The sequence below is a fragment of the Leucopleurus acutus genome (assembly GCF_964270905.1).
Source record: "Leucopleurus acutus genome assembly, chromosome: 6".
NCBI lineage: Eukaryota > Metazoa > Chordata > Mammalia > Artiodactyla > Delphinidae > Leucopleurus > Leucopleurus acutus.
The window spans coordinates 57,718,536-57,740,458 of NC_139149.1; the positions used below are offsets into that span (position 1 = coordinate 57,718,536).

At 38.0% G+C, this 21,923-nt stretch overlaps 1 protein-coding gene across 2 annotated transcripts in view; it reads right to left on the reverse strand.

Annotated features, from left to right (window-relative positions):
- TLK1 (tousled like kinase 1) overlaps window positions 1-21,923 on the reverse strand; it is a 152,312-nt gene that overhangs the window by 65,991 nt on the left and 64,398 nt on the right. For both annotated transcript variants that reach the window (XM_082841632.1, XM_082841633.1), the window contains exon 3: window positions 17,018-17,089. In XM_082841632.1, coding sequence (XP_082697758.1) covers window positions 17,018-17,089 — 72 coding nt within the window. The remainder of the gene's footprint in view (window positions 1-17,017; window positions 17,090-21,923) is intronic.

Here is a 21,923-nt window from a genome sequence, read left to right on the forward strand (position 1 = left end):
GAGACACATCCTATCCCACCTCTACCCTATCCCTGGGAACACAGCATGTCTTATTTTAATATTGAGGTTCTATATCAGATTTCTTCAAAGAAAGAGCTTGATGGCTTCAAAAATGTTTGAAAAACCACTGATCCTGACCAACTGATTTCCTAGAAAATCTAAGGGACATCAACCAGGCCACTACTGTATTTCTGTAAAGTGTAAAACTTGGACATATTGAGCATTTTATATACAACATTTTCAAGCTTGTTACTGCTCTCACTAATGCTGTCACTCTTTCCTCTATATTTTCTCAATTATTGTACTATAACTGACCACAATAGGAAAGGATTATTATGGAAGGCAAAATATATGACTTGGCTTTAAAGTAAAGATGGAAAGACTACAGTATTATAAAAAGTTAAAGAATTCCGACATACAGGGGAACAGTGATTAGGAGAAAATGATGGAAGAAGAAATTGGTATTCTTTAAATCAATTCAGCTTTATAAATGCTAGTTTGTAATTATACCAAAACCTGAATGATTACTCTGATATTTAAATGTTCCAAGATACTAGTGTGAATTTATATAGCATTTTACAGAGTTGGAAGGAAGTTCAAAAAACAAAGACAAATCTAAAGGACTCAAGAGGTGGTAGTGATATACCTAATGTTCCAATTTCATTTGGAATTTAAGCCAGTGATTATTAAACAAGGTTTTCATATCTAATCATGTGGCCTGTTGGTTTATCTTGCAATAAAAATAAATCTGCCTTTCATCAATGCAAATAAGACCAAATATAAGGAAATAAGAACCTTAATGCTGTCACAGAATGAGGGAGAAAGCAATATGGATTGTTTCATGAAAACAGATAACCACCTCTACAAGCCTCCAACTAGAGGTATTTTAAATTACTGGCATAAATGCATTATAGAAAATTATAACAGTATGTGAAAAGATATTATGACATCAACAAAAGAGGAGTGGATATTAAAATTTATTCTTCACCTCTACCTTAGGTAGAGTCCATCAGCCCCAACTGAACAGAACAAAAAGAAAAGTGAGATAGCATCACCTGTAACAAAATTACTACTTAAAGTTAAGAGACACCGATATATTTAATTTCTTTCCGTTAAAGGAGAAAATACTTTAAAGTAGAAAGAAAAGTTACTCTAATATTAAATACCTGTTACGAAATATTCAGTATTCAAACTTGTCAGAATGAATTTTTTTCTGATTGACTCATTTAGCTAAAGACTGGTTTGAAAAACACTACTCATTGGCTATTTCAATGATTCATATAGTTACTCAGGTCTCAAATTCAAGGTCACTATACTTTGAACAAATGGCACATAAACCTTTTTGCCCACAGCTGGTAATAACCATGTTTTATTCACATTTCTAGGCAAAACTTAAAATGTGGGAGAAATCTTTGTTATTTACTGAACTAAAAAGGGAAATCTGGAGCCTTATAAAAATAATCAACATAAAATAGATGTTCTAGTCAAGAATATCAAAGACACAAGATACTATTTCTTCCAACATTTTGCCATAAACATTAGGTTAGAATAATGCACTATAAGAAAACTGAAATTCTGTAGTGAAAACTTCCTTGCTTTGTATCCAATTTACATTTAGATAAAACGTATCATAAAATATGTATATCCTAATTCCAGGATGATTTTGAGCTGGCATGACCTGAAATTCAGTCTTTCTCTGCCCAAGAGTCAAACTTTAATACCAACTATTATCTGTAAATGTTTGCTTGAATCTTTGACACCTAAAAGATCTATTATTTTGCTGATTTCAATATAAAAAGCATAAAAAGTTCATGTACGCAACATTTTGGGATCCTATCACCAAATAAGAGCATTTCCTTGCTGCTCAAAGTAAACCCAATCAACATATCCGCAATTTTGAGTGTAGCCTATTTTCTCCTGTATTGCCTTATCATTTAATAATACGTAATATCAAAGATGGTAGAGAGCCAAAGAGACGAAATCAGATAACCCTCCACTAAAATGCATGCTGCCTTACCGGTAACTAAAAGTGTGCCAGCTCACAGCATTTTTAAAAGCCTGAAGGATTTTTACTCCCTCCACGAACATACAGCATCCATAACCACATCAATAACTAAAAGAAATATAATACTTAATCTGATTTTCAATTTTTAAAAACTACCTTACTTGCCCTCCTCACAGCTGTACTTCTTAGGTTCCTATTACCTGGACCCATTTTAATTTACACTCACATATGCTTAAAAGGAGCATACTAAATCTTCGATATTGATAAAGCGCAGTTTTGTTTGCTATTTTCTTATCATTTACATAGCATAACTATTTCTTTGCATTTTCCCTTCTCTGGCTTTCGCTTTGACTTAAGGCTTTATCTGTTAAATAGTATAAACCATAAAATTAGAATAAAGCTGGACTTCCTCCTCTGTTCATATGATCTGACAAGCAGTTTTCAAATCATACAATCAGAATAAAACAGCCATAAAGAGCAAATGCTGTGGAGGGTGGGGGGAAGCAAATTTTCAAGACAACTGAGTCTGGAAATGTTGGCATTTTGAAGAGTACCTGTAATATAGTAAAATTGAGAACGTGATTTCACAGCTTTTCTCCCATTGTGACACTCATGATGAAGTAACATATCCTGTATAGTATCCCTATAGACACTGGCTGAACATGAATCCCTAGGTCCTTATACAATTATGTCTTTGGAATAGGCACTTTTTTTTTTTTTTTTTTTTTGTGGTACACGGGCCTCTCACTGATGTGGCCTCTCCCGTTGCGGAGCACAGGCTCCGGACACGCAGGCTCAGCGGCCATGGCTCACGGGCCCAGCCACTCCGTGGCACATGGGATCCTCCCGGACCGGGGCCTGAACCCGCGTACCCTGCATCGGCAGGCGGACTCTCAACCACTGCGCCACCAGGGAAGCCCGGAATAGACACTTTTAAGTGTAAATGCTGTGCCGGAGAATATGCACATTTAAAAATTTTAAGATATTTCCAAATTGTACTATCAAAGGTGATATTAAATCTTTACTCACACTAAAACTGTACGAGGGGCTTCCTTGGTGGCGCAGTGGTTAAGAATCCGCCTGCCACTACAGGGGACCCGGGTTGGAGCCCTGGTCCGGGAAGATCCCACATGCCACGAAGCAACTAAGCCCGTGCACCACAACTACTGAGCTTGCGCTCTAGAGCCCGCGTGCTGCAACCACTGAAGCCCGTGTGCCTAGAGCCCATGTTCCGCAACAAGAGAAGCCACCACAGTGAGAAGCCCGCACAGCACAAGGAAGAGTAGCCCCTGCTCACCACAACTAGAGAAAAGCCCGCGCACAGCAACAAAGACCCAACGCAGCCAAAAATAAAATAAGTTAAATAAATAAATTTTTTTAAATAAATAAATTTTTAAAAAAACCATTCATTTTATAGTAGTATACCATATATACTGAATAAATATTTGTTAATCAATAAATATTATTTTTAAAAAAACTGTATGAGAATGCCCCAAAATCCTTTAAGATGTTTACCTGATGTGTATTTTTTTTAAAAAAGTGGGATTTCATTGTTACAGTTTTCTCTATAGCAATACTGCATTATAACCAGAAAAAAAGGGTTGATTTTATTATTTAAAGGAAATTGGTCTATCATTTATCTATTAGCACTGATTCTCAATGTTGACTATACTTCATAATCACAAAGCTGTTATTTAAAGCTCATGCTGGCATCCCCATTCCAAATGGAAACATCTCTGGAGGGAGACCAAAGGAATCCATATTTTTTAAAAGCTCCAAAAGTAATGCTGATATATCATCAGGATTAGCAATATAGCCAATCTAATATATAATAATATAGCATGTATTTCCTGCACATTCCACTTTAGAGAATCCCTAAAATTAGTAAGTTATTCTATATATAACCTTCCATTAAGAACTGCAGACCAAAATTGTGACATGTAACAGAAAATTCATTAGGATAGGAGAAGTCCAGTGCATTGTCATGATTACTCAGTTATTTTAGAAAATGAGAATTAATCTTAAAGAAAATTAGTAAAATACTCACTATGTTCTGCTGATATAAAAATACACCTAATATTTTTAAAACTCTACTATAGTACAAGCATACCTCATTTTATTGAGCTTTGCTTTACTGCGTTTCATAGATACTGCATTCTTTTATAAATTGAAGGTCTGTGGCAACCTTGATCTAGCAAGTCTTTTGGCACCATTTTTCCAGTAGCATTTGCTTACTTCCTCTCTCTGTATCACATTTTAGTGATTCTTGCAATATTTCAAACTTCTTCGTTATTATATTTATCATGGTGATCTGTGATCTATGATCTTTGATGTTACTATTTTAATTGTGTTGCAGCGCCACAAACTGTGACCATATGACAGTGATCTTAATCAATAAACGTTGTGTGTGTTCTGAATGCTCCACTGATCAGCCATTCTCGCCCTCTCCTCGGGCCTCCCTATTCCCTGAGATACCACAATATTGAAATTAGGCCAACTAAAACTCTACAATGGCCTCTAAGTGTTCAAGTGAAAGGAAGAGTTGCACATCTCTCACTTTTAATCAAAAGCTAGAAATGGGGCTTCCCTGGTGGTGCGGTGGTTGGGAGTCCGCCTGCCGATGCAGGGGACGCGGGTTCGTGCCCCAGTCTGGGAGGATGCCACATGCTGCGGAGTGGCTGGGCCCGTGAGCCATGGCTGCTGGGCCTGCGCGTCCGGAGCCTGTGCTCTGTGGCGGGAGAGGCCACGGCGATGGGAGGCCCGCGTACCGCAAAAAAAAAAAAAAAGCTAGAAATGATTAAGCCTAGTGAGGAAGGCATGCTGAAAGCTGAGACAGGCCGAAAGCTAGGCCTCCTGAGCCAAAGTTGTGAATACAAAGGAAAAGTTCTTGAAGGAAATTAAAAGTACTACTATAGTGAACACACAAATTATAAAAAAGCGTAACACCATTATTGGGGATGTGGAGAAAGTTTGAGTGGTCTGGATAGAAGATAAAACCAGCCACAACATCCCCTTAAACCAAAGACTAATCCAGAGCAATTCTATGAATGCTGAGAGAGGTGAGGAAGCACAGAAGAAAAGTGTGAAGAAGCAGAGGTTGGTTCATGAGGTTTAAGGAAAGCAGCCATCTCCTTAACATGAACATACAAGGTGAAGCAGCAAGTGCTGATGTAGAAGCTGCAATGAGTTATCCAGGAGATCTAGCTGAGATAATTATTGAAGGTGGCTACACTAAACAACAGGTTTTCAATGTAGATAAAACAACCTTCTCTTGGAAGAAGATGGCACCTAGGACTTTCATAGCTAGAGAAGTCAATGCCTGGCTTCAATGCTTCAAAGGATAGGTCGACTCACTTCTTAGGGGCTTAAGCAGTTGGTGAATTGAAGTTGAAGCCAATGTTCATCTACCATTCTGAAAATCCTAGGGCCCTTAAGAATTACCTTAAATCTACTCTGCCTGTGCTCTATAAATGGACAACAAAACCTGGATGACAGCACATCTGTTTACAACATAGTTTATTGAATATTTTAAGGCTACTGTTGAGTCCACTGCTCAGAAAAGAGATTCCTTTCAAAATATTACTGGTCATTGACAATGCACCTGGTCACCCAAGAGCTCTGATGGAGATGTACAAGATTAATGTTGTTTTCATGCCTGCTAACACAACATCCATTCTACAGCCCATAGGTCAAGGAGTAACTCTGACTTAAAAGTTTTATTATTTAAGAAATATATTTCATAAGGCTATAGCTGCCATAGTAATTCCTTTGATATAATTCCTTTGATAGATCTGGGCAAAGCAAACTGAAAACCTGGCAAGGATTCACCATTTTATATGCCATTAAGAACATCTGTGATCCATGGGAAGAGGTCAAAATATCAATATTAACAGGAATGCGGAAGAAGTCAATTCCAACCCTCATGGACAACTTTGAGGGGTTCAAGACTTTAGTGGAGGAAGTAACTGCAGGTGTGGTGGAAATAGCAAGAAAACTAAAATTAGAAGTGGAGCCTGAAGATGTGACTGAATTGGGGCAATCTCATGCTAAAACTTTAATGGATGAGTTGCCTCTTATGGATGAGCAAAGAAAGTGGTTTCTTGAGATGGAATCTACTCCTGGTGAAGATGCTGTGAAGATTGTTGAAATGACAACAAAGGATTTACAATATTACATAAACTTAGTTTATAAAACAGCAGCAGGGACTGAGAGGACTGACTCCACTTTTGAAGGAAGTTCTACCATGGGGAAATGCTACCAAACAGCGTTGCTGCTACAGAGAAGTCGTTGGTGAAAGGAAGAGTCAATGTGCAGACATCACTGTTGTTTTATTTTTAAAACGGCCACAGCCTCCCTAACCTTCAGCAGCCACCACCCTGATCAGTCAGCAGCCATCAACACTGAAGCAAGACCCTCCACCAGCAAAAAGATAACGACTTGCTGAAGCTCAGAAGATGGTTAGCATTTTTTTCAGCAATATAATATTTTTAAATTAAAGTAGGTACATTGTTTCTTCAGATATAATGCTACTGCACACTTAGACTACAGTATAGTGTAAACATAATGTTTATATGCACCGTGAAACCAAAAAATTCATGTGACTTGCTTTATTTCAATATTCGCTTTATTATGGTGGCATGGAATTAAACCTGCAATATCTCTAAGGTACACCTGTATAAGATATTGAAACCAAATTGTTCAGTAATGTCAACTTGTGCTGAATGTACTTGTCTAAAAGCATATTTATCAGAAAAAAAATCTGTGAAGTGCTGCCAGTCCAGGCATATCTTGGATTGGCAAACTATAAATCATCTTAAATCTAAATATTTCCAAAAAAGAATACCACTGTTTTCAAAAGACTAACTAGGGTCATTTATCTAACTAATAAGTTAGATACTACATTAGTTATACAGAAAGAGTATAGAACAATAGTTGAGAACATCACTTTGAAATAAGACAGACACTTTAAAATTAGAACTTTGACTATTAACTTACTATCTGTGGGCAAATTAACCTCTCTGGGCTTCTGTTTTCATACCCAGAGATGTGAAACTTACAGAGCTGTAATCTAGCTCCACAGGTAACATGCTACAAGTTTATTTTCCCTCCTTCATTAATGGGGTGGTTCCCAACTAGAGGGGATCTGCCTCTACCCCCCGAGGATATACGGCAATATCTGGAGACATTTTTGGTTGCCACAACTTAGGGGTGGGGGGATGGGCTACAGATATCTAATGCATCATGTAGAGATGCTGCTAAGCATCCTACATTACACATGACAACTCCCTCCCCACCCTGAGAATTATCTGGCCCCAGATGTCAATAATGTTAAGGTTGAGAAAGCTTGCTTTGATGAATACATAAGAATCACATGTAGCTGACACAAAAACTGCCTTATATTATACTACAACTAAAGTACATTATTAAATTTATTTATTCAACAAATATTTACTGAGCATCTACTACGATTAAGTGCTATACCAGGGTCCACTTCATTCTTAAAATGACATGGCACGTTCCTCTTCGAATCTTGTTTACAACAGTCAGCTTAGAACTTTCTTGCTCTAAAAACCACCCACCCACACTAAATGTACTTTTAAAAAGGGAAACATTTAACAGCTGTTTGTTTGCTTTCTTATTAAATGGCCTACAGAATCAAGATTTATTGATCTATGAGAAATCAAAAATTATCTAGACAGAGTATTATCAGAGTTTCCAAGAAGGGAGCCTAAGTGCTTTGATTTTGAAAAGGTGATTCTGACACACATAGTCCTCCACCTTTATGGAAACAGGGGCACAGAGTAAGCCAGTATCAGGCCATTTGATTTACAGTATTTTTCCTTCCAGGAGACTAAGGATGTATATATTCAACCAGGATAGACCTACTTTCTTTGCTGTGGACTCTGTCATATAACACATTTTAGAGTTAGACACTCCATAACTCTAGCTGAATATACTTCCTGTAAGAGCTCAACCTTTAGGGACTTCCTCCGCCCTTCACTGCAGGGGGCTCAGGTTCCATCAACAACAACAACAAAAAAGAGTGTGTCCTTTAATGTTTAGTGGCAGAATTAAATAGTTTTCTCTTTTTAAATAAAATGAAAATTTACAAAGTAATTCCAGGTATTTCACAGGAACTATAATTTCTAAGTTTGATTATTAGTCTTTACAGAGAGAGAAAAAAACAAATTTATTTCCTTACTGAGAAAATGTCTTTATTGCTGTTACAAAATCTTACTAACCTCACCTAATAATACAGTAAGAAGAAATCAGTGAGAAAATACTGCCAAAATGAAGATAAGTAAAGGAGAAGACAGAGGAACCAATCAAACAGAACACCACAAAGGGCATTTATCAGGCTAAAACATTTCAGAAAATAATGTAGGTTACAGGACACAAAGAATATTTCTTAAAATTGATGAGGGCATTAAACTAGGTATCTAACAATCTTTAGAAGCTGAACAGATTTAAACAGAATAAAGTAAAAAACAAGGTAATTCATTTAGGGGTAAATAGGCATAAAAATGTTAACTTTTAGCCACACTTAACTATACATCACTAAATTCATTTTGCAAGTTTTCTTTCTTATTGGGTGCTCAGACTAAGACATTAAAGACAAGATTTGTCCAGGTTATAAGACATATATACATATATATTAAAAAATATATATTTTTTACATATATATATTTTACATATATATATAAAAAACTTAAATGAATTTTAAAAAATCCATCTGAAATTTTAGGCTGGTATTATCTCTATTTTCAAATAAAATCATAACTTCCAATCAATCTAAGGTAACTAACTGTTTCTTGAGGAAACATTTCAGCTAAACACTATTTAGAAGGCAAAAAGGAAATATAAAAAAGTAGAGATGGGGATGTATATAAAAACTAGGTGAAAACTGGAAATGCTCATTTCTTAATCCAGCCAATTCACTAACATCAGAGCCATCCCATTTAATCAATTATATATGTCTATATATAATTTTAAATATCAAAAAAGATTTTTTAAATTAAAAAACTATTGAAGAACTATATAAATAATATGACTTGTTCTAAAAATGAAAATAATGTCCCCCCCAAGCTAGGTCTAAGGTAGTTTTAGTTCTAATTCCCTAGTATTCTTAATTTCTACTTCCTCCAAAACATGAAAATAAGAACTCACACATAATGTGGCCTTTAAAAATTATTTTTTAAAAAGAACAAAACAAAGCATAATTAACTCCATAACTCCAATTCAAATAAGGAGGGGAAAAATCTGATTTAAATACCAAGACTACTTCTAGAAACTAAATTCAAATGAGAAAGTTAATTAGATCTTCCTTCATAAAATGGGCTTCATTAATCAACGTTACAGGTAAATTAAGACAATCAAGGCACTGTATCCATATTATATTCCTCTTTCATTACAATCATTACAATTCTGAAAGTGCATCTAAGTTTAAATGTCTAGATGCAACAACTGTCCCAGTTTCTGTATATCTATAAATTAAAATCCTTAATCTTAAATAGCTCAAAAATCCCCAAAGGCACTTGGATCAAAAATAAACAGTAGGGACTTCTCTGGTGGCGCAGTGGTTAAGAATCCGCCTGCCAATGCAGGGCACATGGGTTCAAGCCCTAGTCTGGGAAGATCCCACATGCCGTAGAGCAACTAAGCCCGTGCAGCACAACTACTGAGCCCGTGCACCACAACTACTGAAGCCTGCACATCCTAGAGCCCATGCTCTGCAACAAGAGAAGTCACCGCACTGAGCAGCCCATGGACCACAATGAAGAGTGGCCCCCGCTCGCTGCAACTGGAGAAAGCCCTCGCACAGCAACAAAGAGCCAACGCAGCCAAAAATAAAATATAAATAAATTTAAAAAATAAAAATAAACAGTAATTCAATGTCAGTGGATAGAGGGTTAAAGAATTGACAATTACCCAGAAGGAAGTGGGAAATAAACTTTAGTTCTAGAAAAAGATAGTATATATTTTAAATTGTTCAACTCTGATTCAGGTTTATATAGAAGTAGTATAAAAGATAAATATTCAAAATTAAATTGAGACAAAAATAGAATAATTTGACGTGTCTGCTTTACAAACATCATTATGTAGTATATTGTACGTACATGTAACAATAGGCTTAAAAATATACTTCAATGAGATTTATATTCAGTCTTTTTTTAAATTTTTATTTATTTTTATTTATTTATTTTTTGCTCTGTTGGGTTTTCGTTGCTGTGCGCGGGCTTTCAGTTGCGGTGAACGGGGGCTACTCTTCGTTGCGGTGCGCGGGCTTCTCATTGCGGTGGCTTCTCTTGTTGTGGAGCACAGGCTCTAGGCATGCGGGCTTCAGTAGTTGCGGCTCGCGGGCTCTAGAGTGCAGGCTCAGTAGTTGTGATGCACGGGCTTAGTTGCTCCGTGCCATGTGGGATCTTCCCGGACCGGGGCTTGAACCCATGTCCCCTGCGTTGGCAGGTGGATTCTTAACCACTGCACCACCAGGGAAGCCCTATATTCAGTCTTATATTCATTCACAAATAACCAACCACAGTAAGAAATAAAACAGAAAAATATATTCTAGGACATCTGAAAGAAAAGGTAGGGAGGAGGTATGGTTATGGTATTAATAATATAAATTATAAATTCCAAATGAGCTACAAGATAATATATCTCAGCATCTTGGGGTAAGGTACAGTGGGGACAGCAACTGTACAGAATTTAGAGAAAAGTGAAGATGATCTCTGTGTTTAGAGAGGGAAGGGTCCTGCAAGGAGAATGGCAAATGGGTAGATCCAGGCAGGTTCTGAAACTTGGAAAACATTAATAAAAGGAAATATGGGCTCCTTCTCTCATCCTCATAAAATAATCTGAACTTTCAGCCAGTAGATAAGGTGCACAGACCATGTCTCTAACTCCTTCAGGCATTCTAAAACATTTAAATGAGTGACCCCTCTCCCCTGTAAACTACTTCCTTGTCTCTCCCATAAATTTTTTATCATTCTCCTCACACCCCCAACCTACTCATGATTCTTCCTTCAGTTGATAACCTCTATTTCACTGTGAAGAAAGAGAAAGGTTATTAGGTATGGAAATTCATCTATCAGAGGAAAGGATGTTCTCAGTCAGTCCTGTCCACAACTAACCCTGTCCTCCCAGAGTCTGGAACTCACCATTCATACCACTTCCAGGAAAAGTTTAGTTTAGGACCTCCCTGGTGGCACAGTGGTTAAGAATCTGCCTGCCAATGCAGGGGACACGGGTTCGATCCCTGGTCGGGGAAGATCCCACATGTCGCGGAGCAACTAAGCCCGTGTGCCACAACTACTGAGCCTGCGCTCTAGAGCCCGCGAGCCACAACTACTGAAGCCCGTGCACCTAGAGTCTGTGCTCCAAAACAAGAGAAGCCACCGCAATGAGAGGCCCACGCACCTAAAAGAAAAGTAGTCCCCACTCACCGCAACTAGAGAAAACCCGCGCGCAGCAACGAAGACCCAACGCAGCCAAAAAAAAAAAAGTTTAGTTTAGTTTCTCCTCTCTCTTCAGCACTTTGCTTGTCCTTATCCCATCACAGGTCTGCTATAATCCTTTCCCTAGCACATAACAGGTCAAGTCTGTTAGACTCTGGATACTGCCTCCTTTTCTTCACAGTCAAGATTCTTCCAAGAGTAGTCAATATATGCTCATTTTCCAAGTGCTCCTTAATCAACTAATATCTGGCATCTTGCTCCCATTAGTCTACTAAAAGTAAGCCTAAGTGACAAACTCTTAGTCACTTTTTAGTCATTATCTTAATTGACTTCCATAACATCTAATTCTACTCATTATTCTCCTCCTCTTCTTTCTCATCTTTTATCCACCTCCTTACCTGCTACTACTCTTTCTCTAGCACACACGTCTCGCCTGCTCACATTTCCTAGCATTACACACACTATCAGGATGAGTTCATCTGCAAAAGCAGTTTTTAAACTTCTGGGTCTCAAAACCTGTCTACAAACTCTTAAAAACTGTTGAGTTCCCCAAAGAGCCTTTCTTATGTGGGATATAACTACTGTTACTTACCATTTTGGGATTTAAAACTAAAACAATTTTAGAACACCAGAATACACAATCCATAAATCATCAGAATAATGATATCATCACATGTCTTACAGCCTTTGGAAATTTTCACTGTAAACTCATGGAGAAATGAAAGTTAAAAAGCCAGGGCTTCCCTGGTGGAGCAGTGGTTAAGAGTCCGCCTGCCGATGCAGGGGACACAGGTTCGTGCCCCAGTCTGGGAGGATCCCACAATCCGCAGAGCGGCTGGGCCCGTGAGCCATGGCCGCTGAGCCTGCGTGTCCGGAGCCTGTGCTCCGCAACGGGAGAGGCCACAACAGTGAGAGGCCCGCGTACAGGAAAAAAAAAAAAAAAAAGCCAAATATGTCTTAGCATTACTGTAAAAGGGCAAATAATGTCTTAGCCCTGTTTGTATGCCAAAACCCACTAAGTCTTCATCTTTAGCCTGACCTCCTTCCTGAGCTCCAGACAGCTCCTCTGCCTTGGTCATTTCATAGGTATTCAAACTCAGTGCTGTCCAGAATTTAATTCATTACCTTCTATGCTAACCTATTCATCTTCTTTCTGTGTTGTCTATCTCACTCAAAACCACTACCATCCACCTAAAGCTAGCTACCTTTAAATAATCCTAGGCTCCTCCTTTTCCTTCTTTGCCCTCATTCAGTCTTCAAACCCTACTGCTTCTACTTTTTTTTTTTCCCTTGCGGTCCGCGGGCCTCTCACTGCTGTGGAGCACAGGCTCCAGATGCGCAGGCTCAGTGGCCATGGCTCACGGGCCCAGCCGCTCCGCGGCATGCAGGATCCCCCCAGACCAGGGCACGAACCCGTGTCCCCCGCATTGGCAGGTGGACTCCCAACCACTGCGCCACCAGGGAAGCCCTACTGCTTCTACTTTTAAAATCTAGTGGAATCTGAGAGCTTGTCAGAAATGCAAACACTCACTCCAGACCTGTAAGAATCCTTGGTAATTCACTTGCGTATTAAAGTTTGAGAAGCATGGGCCTGAGTGGTGATAGCATCAATAGTTACAAAATCCAAAGAAGGCAGAGCCCAAAAGGCAAACTTGAGAACACTGTAATTAGAACCCCCACTTGAAGTTTTTCTTCCTGTTAAGCCTTGGAGTTTTGTAAAGGCAGCAGCACTCCTTAACTAAATGGTCTTTCCAACTTAGGTATCACCTCCCTCCCATCCTATCCTATACATTGCCCCCTGAGGGAGCCTTCTTCATCTCTACTTGTTTTGTTTCCTCTCCTTTCATCTCCTAGAAAGAAGTCCAAATCCCTTACTATGAAATACAAGAGCATTCAAACCCTGACCCCTGCCTATCTTTCACCATTCTTACATATCTTCTCTATACCAGAAGTTTACAAACCAGATGAATCACCCAGGCAGCTTGGTTTTTTCTTTTTTAAGCTCCTCAGGTGAGCTAAAAGGCAGCTAGGATTGAGAACCACTGCCTTACATCTTGAACAAAACTATGTGCCATGCTTCCATGGAAAAGCAAAAGCACATCTTAGTGCCTCTGCCTGCTTTCTTCTCATACTTTGCCCTTGTCCTCTGGGATGAATCCATAGGCTTTCTTAACAACTTAACTATCACCTGTTCTATTTTTTTTTAAGATAAAGAGACTAGTTTTTTTTTTTTTATTAATTAATTAACTTATTTATTTATTTTGGCTGTGTTGGGTCTTTGTTGCCGTGCACAGGCTTTCTCTAGTTGTGGCAAGCAGGGGCTACTCTTCGTTGCAATGTGCGGGCTTCTCATTGCGGTGGCTTCCCTTGTTGTAGAGCATGGGCTCTAGGCGTGCGGGTTTCAGTAGTTGTGGTATGTGGGCTCACTAGTTGCAGCACGCAGGCTCTAGGGTGTGTGGGCTTCAGTAGTTGTGGCATGCGGGCTCTAGCGCGCAGGCTCAGTAGTTGTGGTGCACGGGATTAGTTACTCTGCGGCATGTGGGATCTTCCCAGACCAGGGTTCGAACCCGTGTCCCCTGCATTGGCAGGTGGATTCTTAACCACTGCGCCACCCGGGAAGTCCCTATCATCTGTTCTTTGAGGGAAGACCTCTCTTTCTCTCCCTTCCCTACCTCTCGCCTGCAGGCAGATGGAATTAGGGGTTTCTTGCTCTTTGCTCCTATAGTACCTTGTGCTTACATCTATTATAGCATAGCTCACACTGTTTATGAAACAGTTTGTCCTACTAGACACTGATCTCATGTGAAAGCAGGAATTGTATCCTATTCATCTTTATATACTCCGTGCTTGGGCACAGAGGCTAGAAGATAATAGATATGTAACAAATGCTTACTGAAAAATTTTGGAGACCGTTGAATAAACCTACAGTGATGTAAAATAAAGCAAAACAAGACCAACACCTTCCTATCTACTAGACGATTTCATTATAAAAAAAAAAACCCTTTCTGTTTAACAATTCTACATTTAGAAATAAAAGGCAAGTTTAATTCATATATAAACTGCAGTGAAAATTTTCAGTTGAAGTAGATTTAATCAAGCAGGGGGTTATTAGTAGGTTAACATCTTCATAAATACTAAGAGGAAGTCACAGATAATATCCAATTGAGGAACCAAAAAAGATATGCATATTATTTATATTAAAATATGGAAATAAATACCAGGAAGAAAAGCTAAGAGAATGGAGAGCAGGGTGGGGTAAGGGTGAGTGGTAGAGAACTACTATTAAAAAATAATAATAATAAACCTTTCAGCACTGTTTGTCCATAAAAACAAAAACTGTTATTTTTAAAAATCTGATGGTTCAGGGGATGGATTACCAAAAGAATAAAATGACATCAGCAGACAACGAAATACTACATAAACTTTACTATTAGGTGTACTGGGGAAAAAAAGAAGTACTTCTATCCTGCAGCTGTTTACTGCCAACAACTTTATTCATGACTTATAGGAATATCTGTATCGAAATGTATATGAAATTTCACCCCAAGGGAGTCCATTAAGGCATCTAGTACAGAAATAAAACCTGGGAACCATTTTCCAGACAAATCACTTCTTAAATGGAAAGACAGACCACCCCCCAAATTTCCTTCTTCAAATTTTAAGGAAAACATATAATCCATAGTCATTTCCAAAATATGCCACTTAACTTAACCATTATTTTGCAGAAATTCCAGATACAGAACACAAAACAGCAAAAGCCAAAAAATTTTAAGATTTTTCTATTGTGTCCCCAAATGTCAAAATTTCTACACAAATAAAGCTAAGTACATCCAATGGTGAACCAAATTGTATTTTAGTGCAAATACCATTATGGTCTTTAAAAAAAAATGGTTTTTAACCTAAGAACATAGCCAAAAGTGAGCCTTAGAATTCTTTTAAGGGAAGTGGTATTTTCTTACAAACTGATCCTTTTGGAAGAATTCAAATATTGCATCTACCAACTCATACTGGGAATACAGATACCTATAAAGAACATAGAAATATATAACCATTACATGTGGTCTAACTTTTACTATGTTTTTCTATTAAAAAAATCCATCAGAAACACTAGATTTGGTGAACAGAAAAGAGAAATATCTAAAATTATTTTATTGCCCTTCATAACATAAAAGCCTATGAAAAGAGGAGGCAAGTGAAATTACTATATAGACCCAAATCTGTGGCAGTATCAAGAAATGTTCCAAAATCCAGGAAATATAAAGTGAAAACATTCTTGATACGGTTTTTGAAAAAAATGTACTTTGACAAGATCTAAACCTACAATTTTTAAGGACTTCATGTGTGTTAATTTGATAAAAACTAAACTGTGATAATCTGGTGCTACAGGGGCTACTAACGCTTACCTCAAGGGAACCTACTGCAGATAAAGTCCCGTCACTTGCACAGTCCTTTCAGCTGCCTGCCAGTTGTCTCTGTGGAAGGGAAAGCCTGATGAGTGAGAGCCCTATGCCACACTCCTTTGGAGTGTCAGGGTGCCTGCACAGAACTCCACAAAACTGTCTACCTAGAGATTCCTAGATGCTTTCAATAACACAGGGCTTAAAAAGATGCCACCTTTGACATTCCCCTTCCACTGAATACCAAAACCAAATGCCTAAGAGTTACTGGGTGCTAATGACCTATGGTATTATTATCATGGTGATATATCTATACTAACCCAAGCAGAAAAAAGACTAAAATGGATCAAGCAGAAGTTAACATTGACAGGGAACACACACACACACACACACACACACACACACACACACACACACACACAAATGTTGAAAAGTAAGTGACAGAACTCCATAATCTGAGAAGAGGAAATATTACAGACTGTATCTGCAAAAAGTGAAGTTGCAGCATCAACAAATGAATGCTACTACCCAAAGAACCTCCTGTCTAAACATTTTTTAAAATGCCATCAAGAATATCATGCTCAACGTGAACTATACCATGGATCCAAATACCTACTTATAAAACTCCATGTATTTTCTTAGTGGGGAGAGTAAGTGGGTGGGGGAGGAGGGGATTTTTCAGGTATCTTAAAATATGTAAAGTGAAAACCAACAGCATGAAATCCCACAAGAAATTTCAAAAAGAGAAAAAAAATGTGTTTCTGTATCTCAGAAAGTAAACCAACCTTTACTCAGGACCAAACTAAGAGGGAAGTAGAACAAGAAATAATAGAAAACTGCAAAATACAACGTATTGCAAAACCACGTTCATCTCTTAGAATTATGAACGGCTAGTAACTTAAGAATATCTGTCAATACCATTAATGTACAAGTTCACCTACATAACCAAAGAAACTATATTTTCTTTCTAATGTCCAATACAGTCTTCGGTTTGAATGCTCTGCTTCATAAAACAGAATAAAATGCTCCTACAAAAAACTTAACAAGGATTAACCTTTAGCACAAGTATTAAAGAAGGAAAAAAATTAATTAAAAAAAAAACAGTGATTCCAACTTTTACTTATTAATAGCACCATATTTAAAATGAAGTTACTTACCTCTGATTCTTTGTCACTCAAAGATCCCAAGCTTCCAAAACTGTGATTAGAGCTTTCATTATTTGTTGAGGCCTGTTGAAAATTTTTAAAAAGGTAAAAATTAGGAGTAATTTTAAATGGAACATTTTACAAAGTAAATAATGTCTTTATAATTAAAAATAAAATGATTCCTTTAAATAGGGAAGACAAATGAAGTAAAAATAAGAAACACCAACTTCTTAACACTATACTTGGAAAGTTTTATCAAATCAATAAAGTTCTGCTGTGTTTCAGGAACTGACTTGTGTTAGCTGACTTTTTAGAATATCAAATTCAGAAGCAAAGGAAGTGAGATGTTGTTAGGATAAAAAGATCCCTAAAATTACTACCCAATGTATAAAAACTAATGCTTCCTTTAACTGAAAGTATTATTTGTGTTCCTTAATTTTCATCACGATCTTATGAAATTCCATCATATCTCACCCACACCCCTTTGCCTCTTCATATTAACAAACTGGTCAATCTCTGGTTTCTGTTTGTTTGGGTTTAGCCTTTTAAAAAAATCTTTTACTAACTTGACCATTTTAACTGTGTCACTCAAAGAGTGTTTAAATTTCCTTTACAATATTTTTTGAACTGTGACAGTAATGAACTATCACTATGGCGGATAACATTTTCTGTTTCCAATATGTTTCTATGATGGTTATTACTTTGTCGACTTTTTTGGACCATCAGTACATTAGATCAATGTCTTCCAGGAATGTTTAGACCAGGCAGACTATAGCATATATGCCAAAGATGACATATGAATGAACTTCATGTACAAGCAGGCCAGGTGGTACCCGTTTCCCTTCAATTTGCCAGAGTAGCTGCTAATACTACCATTACAAGGTTGCAAGTTAGCCTATAATTACCCTTAGACTGACTAATTTCCAAACTGATGACTGATATGATACATTGCATATATGTCCAGTGCTATGCTGGACACTGTAAAGGCTATTTTCAACACAAAATAGCATTTGAACTAAGATTCAAGCACTAGAGGAATTATAATCTAATTAGGGCAAGATTATCAAACTTGAAAAAGAGAACACCATAAACAGCAATTAATAAGTGATAAATTATAAAGATTCAAGGACAATGGAGGCAGTGGCAACGTTTCTGAGCATCCCTAAATCCCCAAACCCACATACAACATTTACAACAAAATTGGGTGACAAGGAAATCTACATAAATCTCCCTAAAACAGCAAGTGGGAACAAATCACCAACAACCATAGAACCTGCATGGTATGAGAAGCAGCAGAAGAAAACAGAGTGTCTGACACATCTGAGAACAGAGACCCCCAAAACAGCTATAACTGGGTTTCTGCATTTTCCTGAAGTCTGAAGTTGGGGCAGTTAGCCTCTATGAACTCTTAAAACTGATCCTTCACTAACAGTGTCACAATGAGGATAAGCTACTGAGCATGGAATCAAAACTGAGCACATTAGGTACAATGAAGATTAAGGAATGAGAATAGTGGGGAAGGGAGCAAAGCCTTAGAAATCATAGAAAGCAAATGTCACACTTTTTTTTTTTTTGCGGTACGCGGGCCTCTCACTGTCCTGGCCTCTCCCGTTGCAGAGCGCAGGCTCCAGACACGCAGGCTCAGCGGCCATGGCTCACGGGCCCAGCCGCTCCGCGGCATGTGGGATCTTCCCGGACCGGGGCACGAACCCATGTCCCCCGCATCGGCAGGTGGACTCTCAACCACTGCGCCACCAGGGAAGCCCCAAATGCCACACTTTTGAAGAGTTCCCAAAAACAACAGTAGAGGGGGCTCTGTAAGAAATGCCATCCTAAACCATAAAAAAGTAAGCAACAGAAAATGATGTAGGTCAATCCTATGAAATTATAGGGAAAAAAAAAAAAGATACAGAATTACATCCTGATAATAAAAGCATACCAGAAATATATGCCCACGAAATAGGTGAAAATTATAACTACTTCAAAATGAGATAAAAGTCATTACAAAAATGACTCAAGACGTGCAAGAACGACATAAATCAGATTTCAAAAAACTCAGAAATAAGGTAACAGAACTCAGAAAAGCATTAGAAATTGAAAAAAATTTTTTCAGAAATGAAGATTAGGGGCTTCCCTGGTGGCACAGTCCCTGCCGATGCAGGGGACATGGGTTCGTGCCCCGGTCCGGAAAGATCCCACATGCCGCGGAGCGGCTGGGCCTGTGAACCGTGGCCGCCGAGCCTGCGCGTCTGGAGCCTGTGCTCCGCAACGGGAGAGGCCACGACAGTGAGAGGCCCGCGTACCACAAAAAAAAAAAAAAAAAGAAAAAGAAATGAAGATTAAGCCTGAATGAACACAAGAGAAAATACATACAACAGATAATGCTTTAAGAGAATGAGAAGGTAAAATGGAGGAACAGTTTCGAAATCAAAAGAAATGAAGAGATTAAAAGGATGAGAGAAAGCAACAACTTAATGAAGTAACAAGGATCCAACATTCAGATAACAGAAGTCTTTAAAGAGCACTACCATAAGAGAATAAATAGTAAAGACTATAATTCAAGAAAACTTTCTTGAAAAAAACAAAACCTGAAACTACTGACCGAAGCACTGTGTACACTTAAGAATTCAGCCCAGAAGGCCAACATCTAACTTTTCAAAGGCAACACTTTATTTATGCCAGAAGAAAACAGAGTAACATATTTCAGATATTCAAGAAAGAAAATCTGAATTAAGTGTCTTATATTTGGTAAAATTGATTTTTTTTTTTTTTTTTTTTTTTTTTGCGGTACGCGGGCCTCTCACTGTTGTGGCCTCTCCCGTTGCGGAGCACAGGCTCCGGACACACAGGCTCAGCGGCCATGGCTCACGGGCCCAGCCGCTCCACAGCATGTGGGATCTTCCCGGACTGGGGCACGAACCCGTGTCCCCTGCATTGGCAAGCGGACCCCCAACCACTGCGCCACCAGGGAAGCCTGGTAAAATTGATTTTTATCACATGGAAGACACAGATAAACTTAACGTAAGGCCAAAAATTGGGAAACACTGGCTCCCATGAGCCCTTCCGAAAGAATCTAGAGAATAAGCTTTAGACAACCAAAATGAATAGTTTCAACCTAACAATTTATGGCAAGCAATATTATTATTTACTTGTTGATAAAGACTAAATGAGAAAGTACAAGGAAGAGAGTATAAAATTTAATGGCTAAATGCATGCAAAGTTGTTAACACAATTTTTTTAAAAACTGTGCTATGGAAATTCATGGAAAGCACAAGCAAAAAATGTTTTAACTATTTTCCATAATCTCTTTGGTCATTGTGATAGTACGCATTGTTGAGACTGCTGTGTATGTGAGATATAGAAAGGAGTAAATAATTATGTGATATTCTAATTCTATCATCTGCTTTATGTCCTTCAGAACCACAATTCTTGGTATAGAAGAAAGAAGATACAGATGTAAATAAAAACCTTATAGTTCTGAATTGAACTGGAAATATTAATATAAATACATGAGATTTTTACTTTTTAAAACAAACAAATCCTGCCATGAATAATAACAGAATACCTCTTATCACACCAACATTCCCTCAGACAATAAATTCTGGAAAAAATATAAATAACAACTACCTGAAGGCAGCTGAGCAGCCAAAAATAGGCAGAATCTGGTTAGGAGACAATATTTGGAAGGAGGAAGTAGAACTGGATGGGTTTCCTGTTTTTACAGCTTTTGCCTGAGGGAAAACCCCTAGAGTGAGCTGCACAGAGCAGTTGAAATGTGAATCAAAAGATGCAGTCTTACTGGCTTGAAAAGCAGAGTTTGGAGCTACCACAGCAGCTGAAAAGTAAGAAGGCACATACTGGAAAATAAAGAACCACAGAGAGAGAACCACAAAGAGAGAGAACCACAAAGAACTCTACCCATGTCTCTGACTGGTCACTGTTCTATGCAAGAGTGGATCAGACTCTAAGCAGTCCAGGTAAGACTAAAATGACTTAGAGACATCAGCTGCCATCCTCCATGGGGAGACAGTTTAGATTTCAGTTCAGCCAAGTTAATTGCTTGCTAATACAAATAATAACCAAAATATTAACACTCTCCAGAAAAATACACTAAACCCCAGAGTCACTATAATGTATCATTCACAGTATGCAGTATATAACAGAAAATTTCTAAGCGTATGAAGAAACAAGAAAATGTTACCCATACTCAAGAGAAAAGACAATCAATAGAGACCAACCACACGGTAACCCAGGTAATTGGAATTAACAGACAAAGATCTTAAAGCAGCTACCTGCAAGTATGTTCAAGACACCAAGGGAAAATAAACTTATAAATAAAGGAAAAAATTGTAAATTTCAGCAGAGAAATAAAAATATAAAAAAGAGCCAAATGCAAATAGCAAAACTGAAAAATCCACTTTCTAAAATAAAATATTCACCGTACGGGATTAACAGCAGAATGGAGAAAGTACTGAAGATAGATCAAAAAATTATTCCAACTAAAAAATAGAGAGAAAAATATTGAAAAGCAGTTGTCTGTTGGACACTATTAAGTAGTCTAACATAAATGAATTTGGAGTCATAGAAGGAGAGAAAAAGGAGAAAGAAAAAAAATTGAAAAAGCAATAGGAAGAAAATTCTAAACACTGGTGAAAGACATAAATTTACAGATTGAAGTAGCTCACTGATGTCCCCAAACAGGATAAGTACAAAAAAGATCATACCTAGGTACATCATAGTCAAACTGCTGAAAACCAAAGATTAAAAAAAACACCTTACCTCATACCTGTTAGAGTGGCTATTAGCAAAAAGACAAGAAATAAGAAGTGTTGGCAAGGATGTGGAGACAAGGGAACCCTCCTACACTGCTGGTGGGAATGTACTGGGTTGGCCGAAAAGTGCCTTCGGTTTTTAAGTA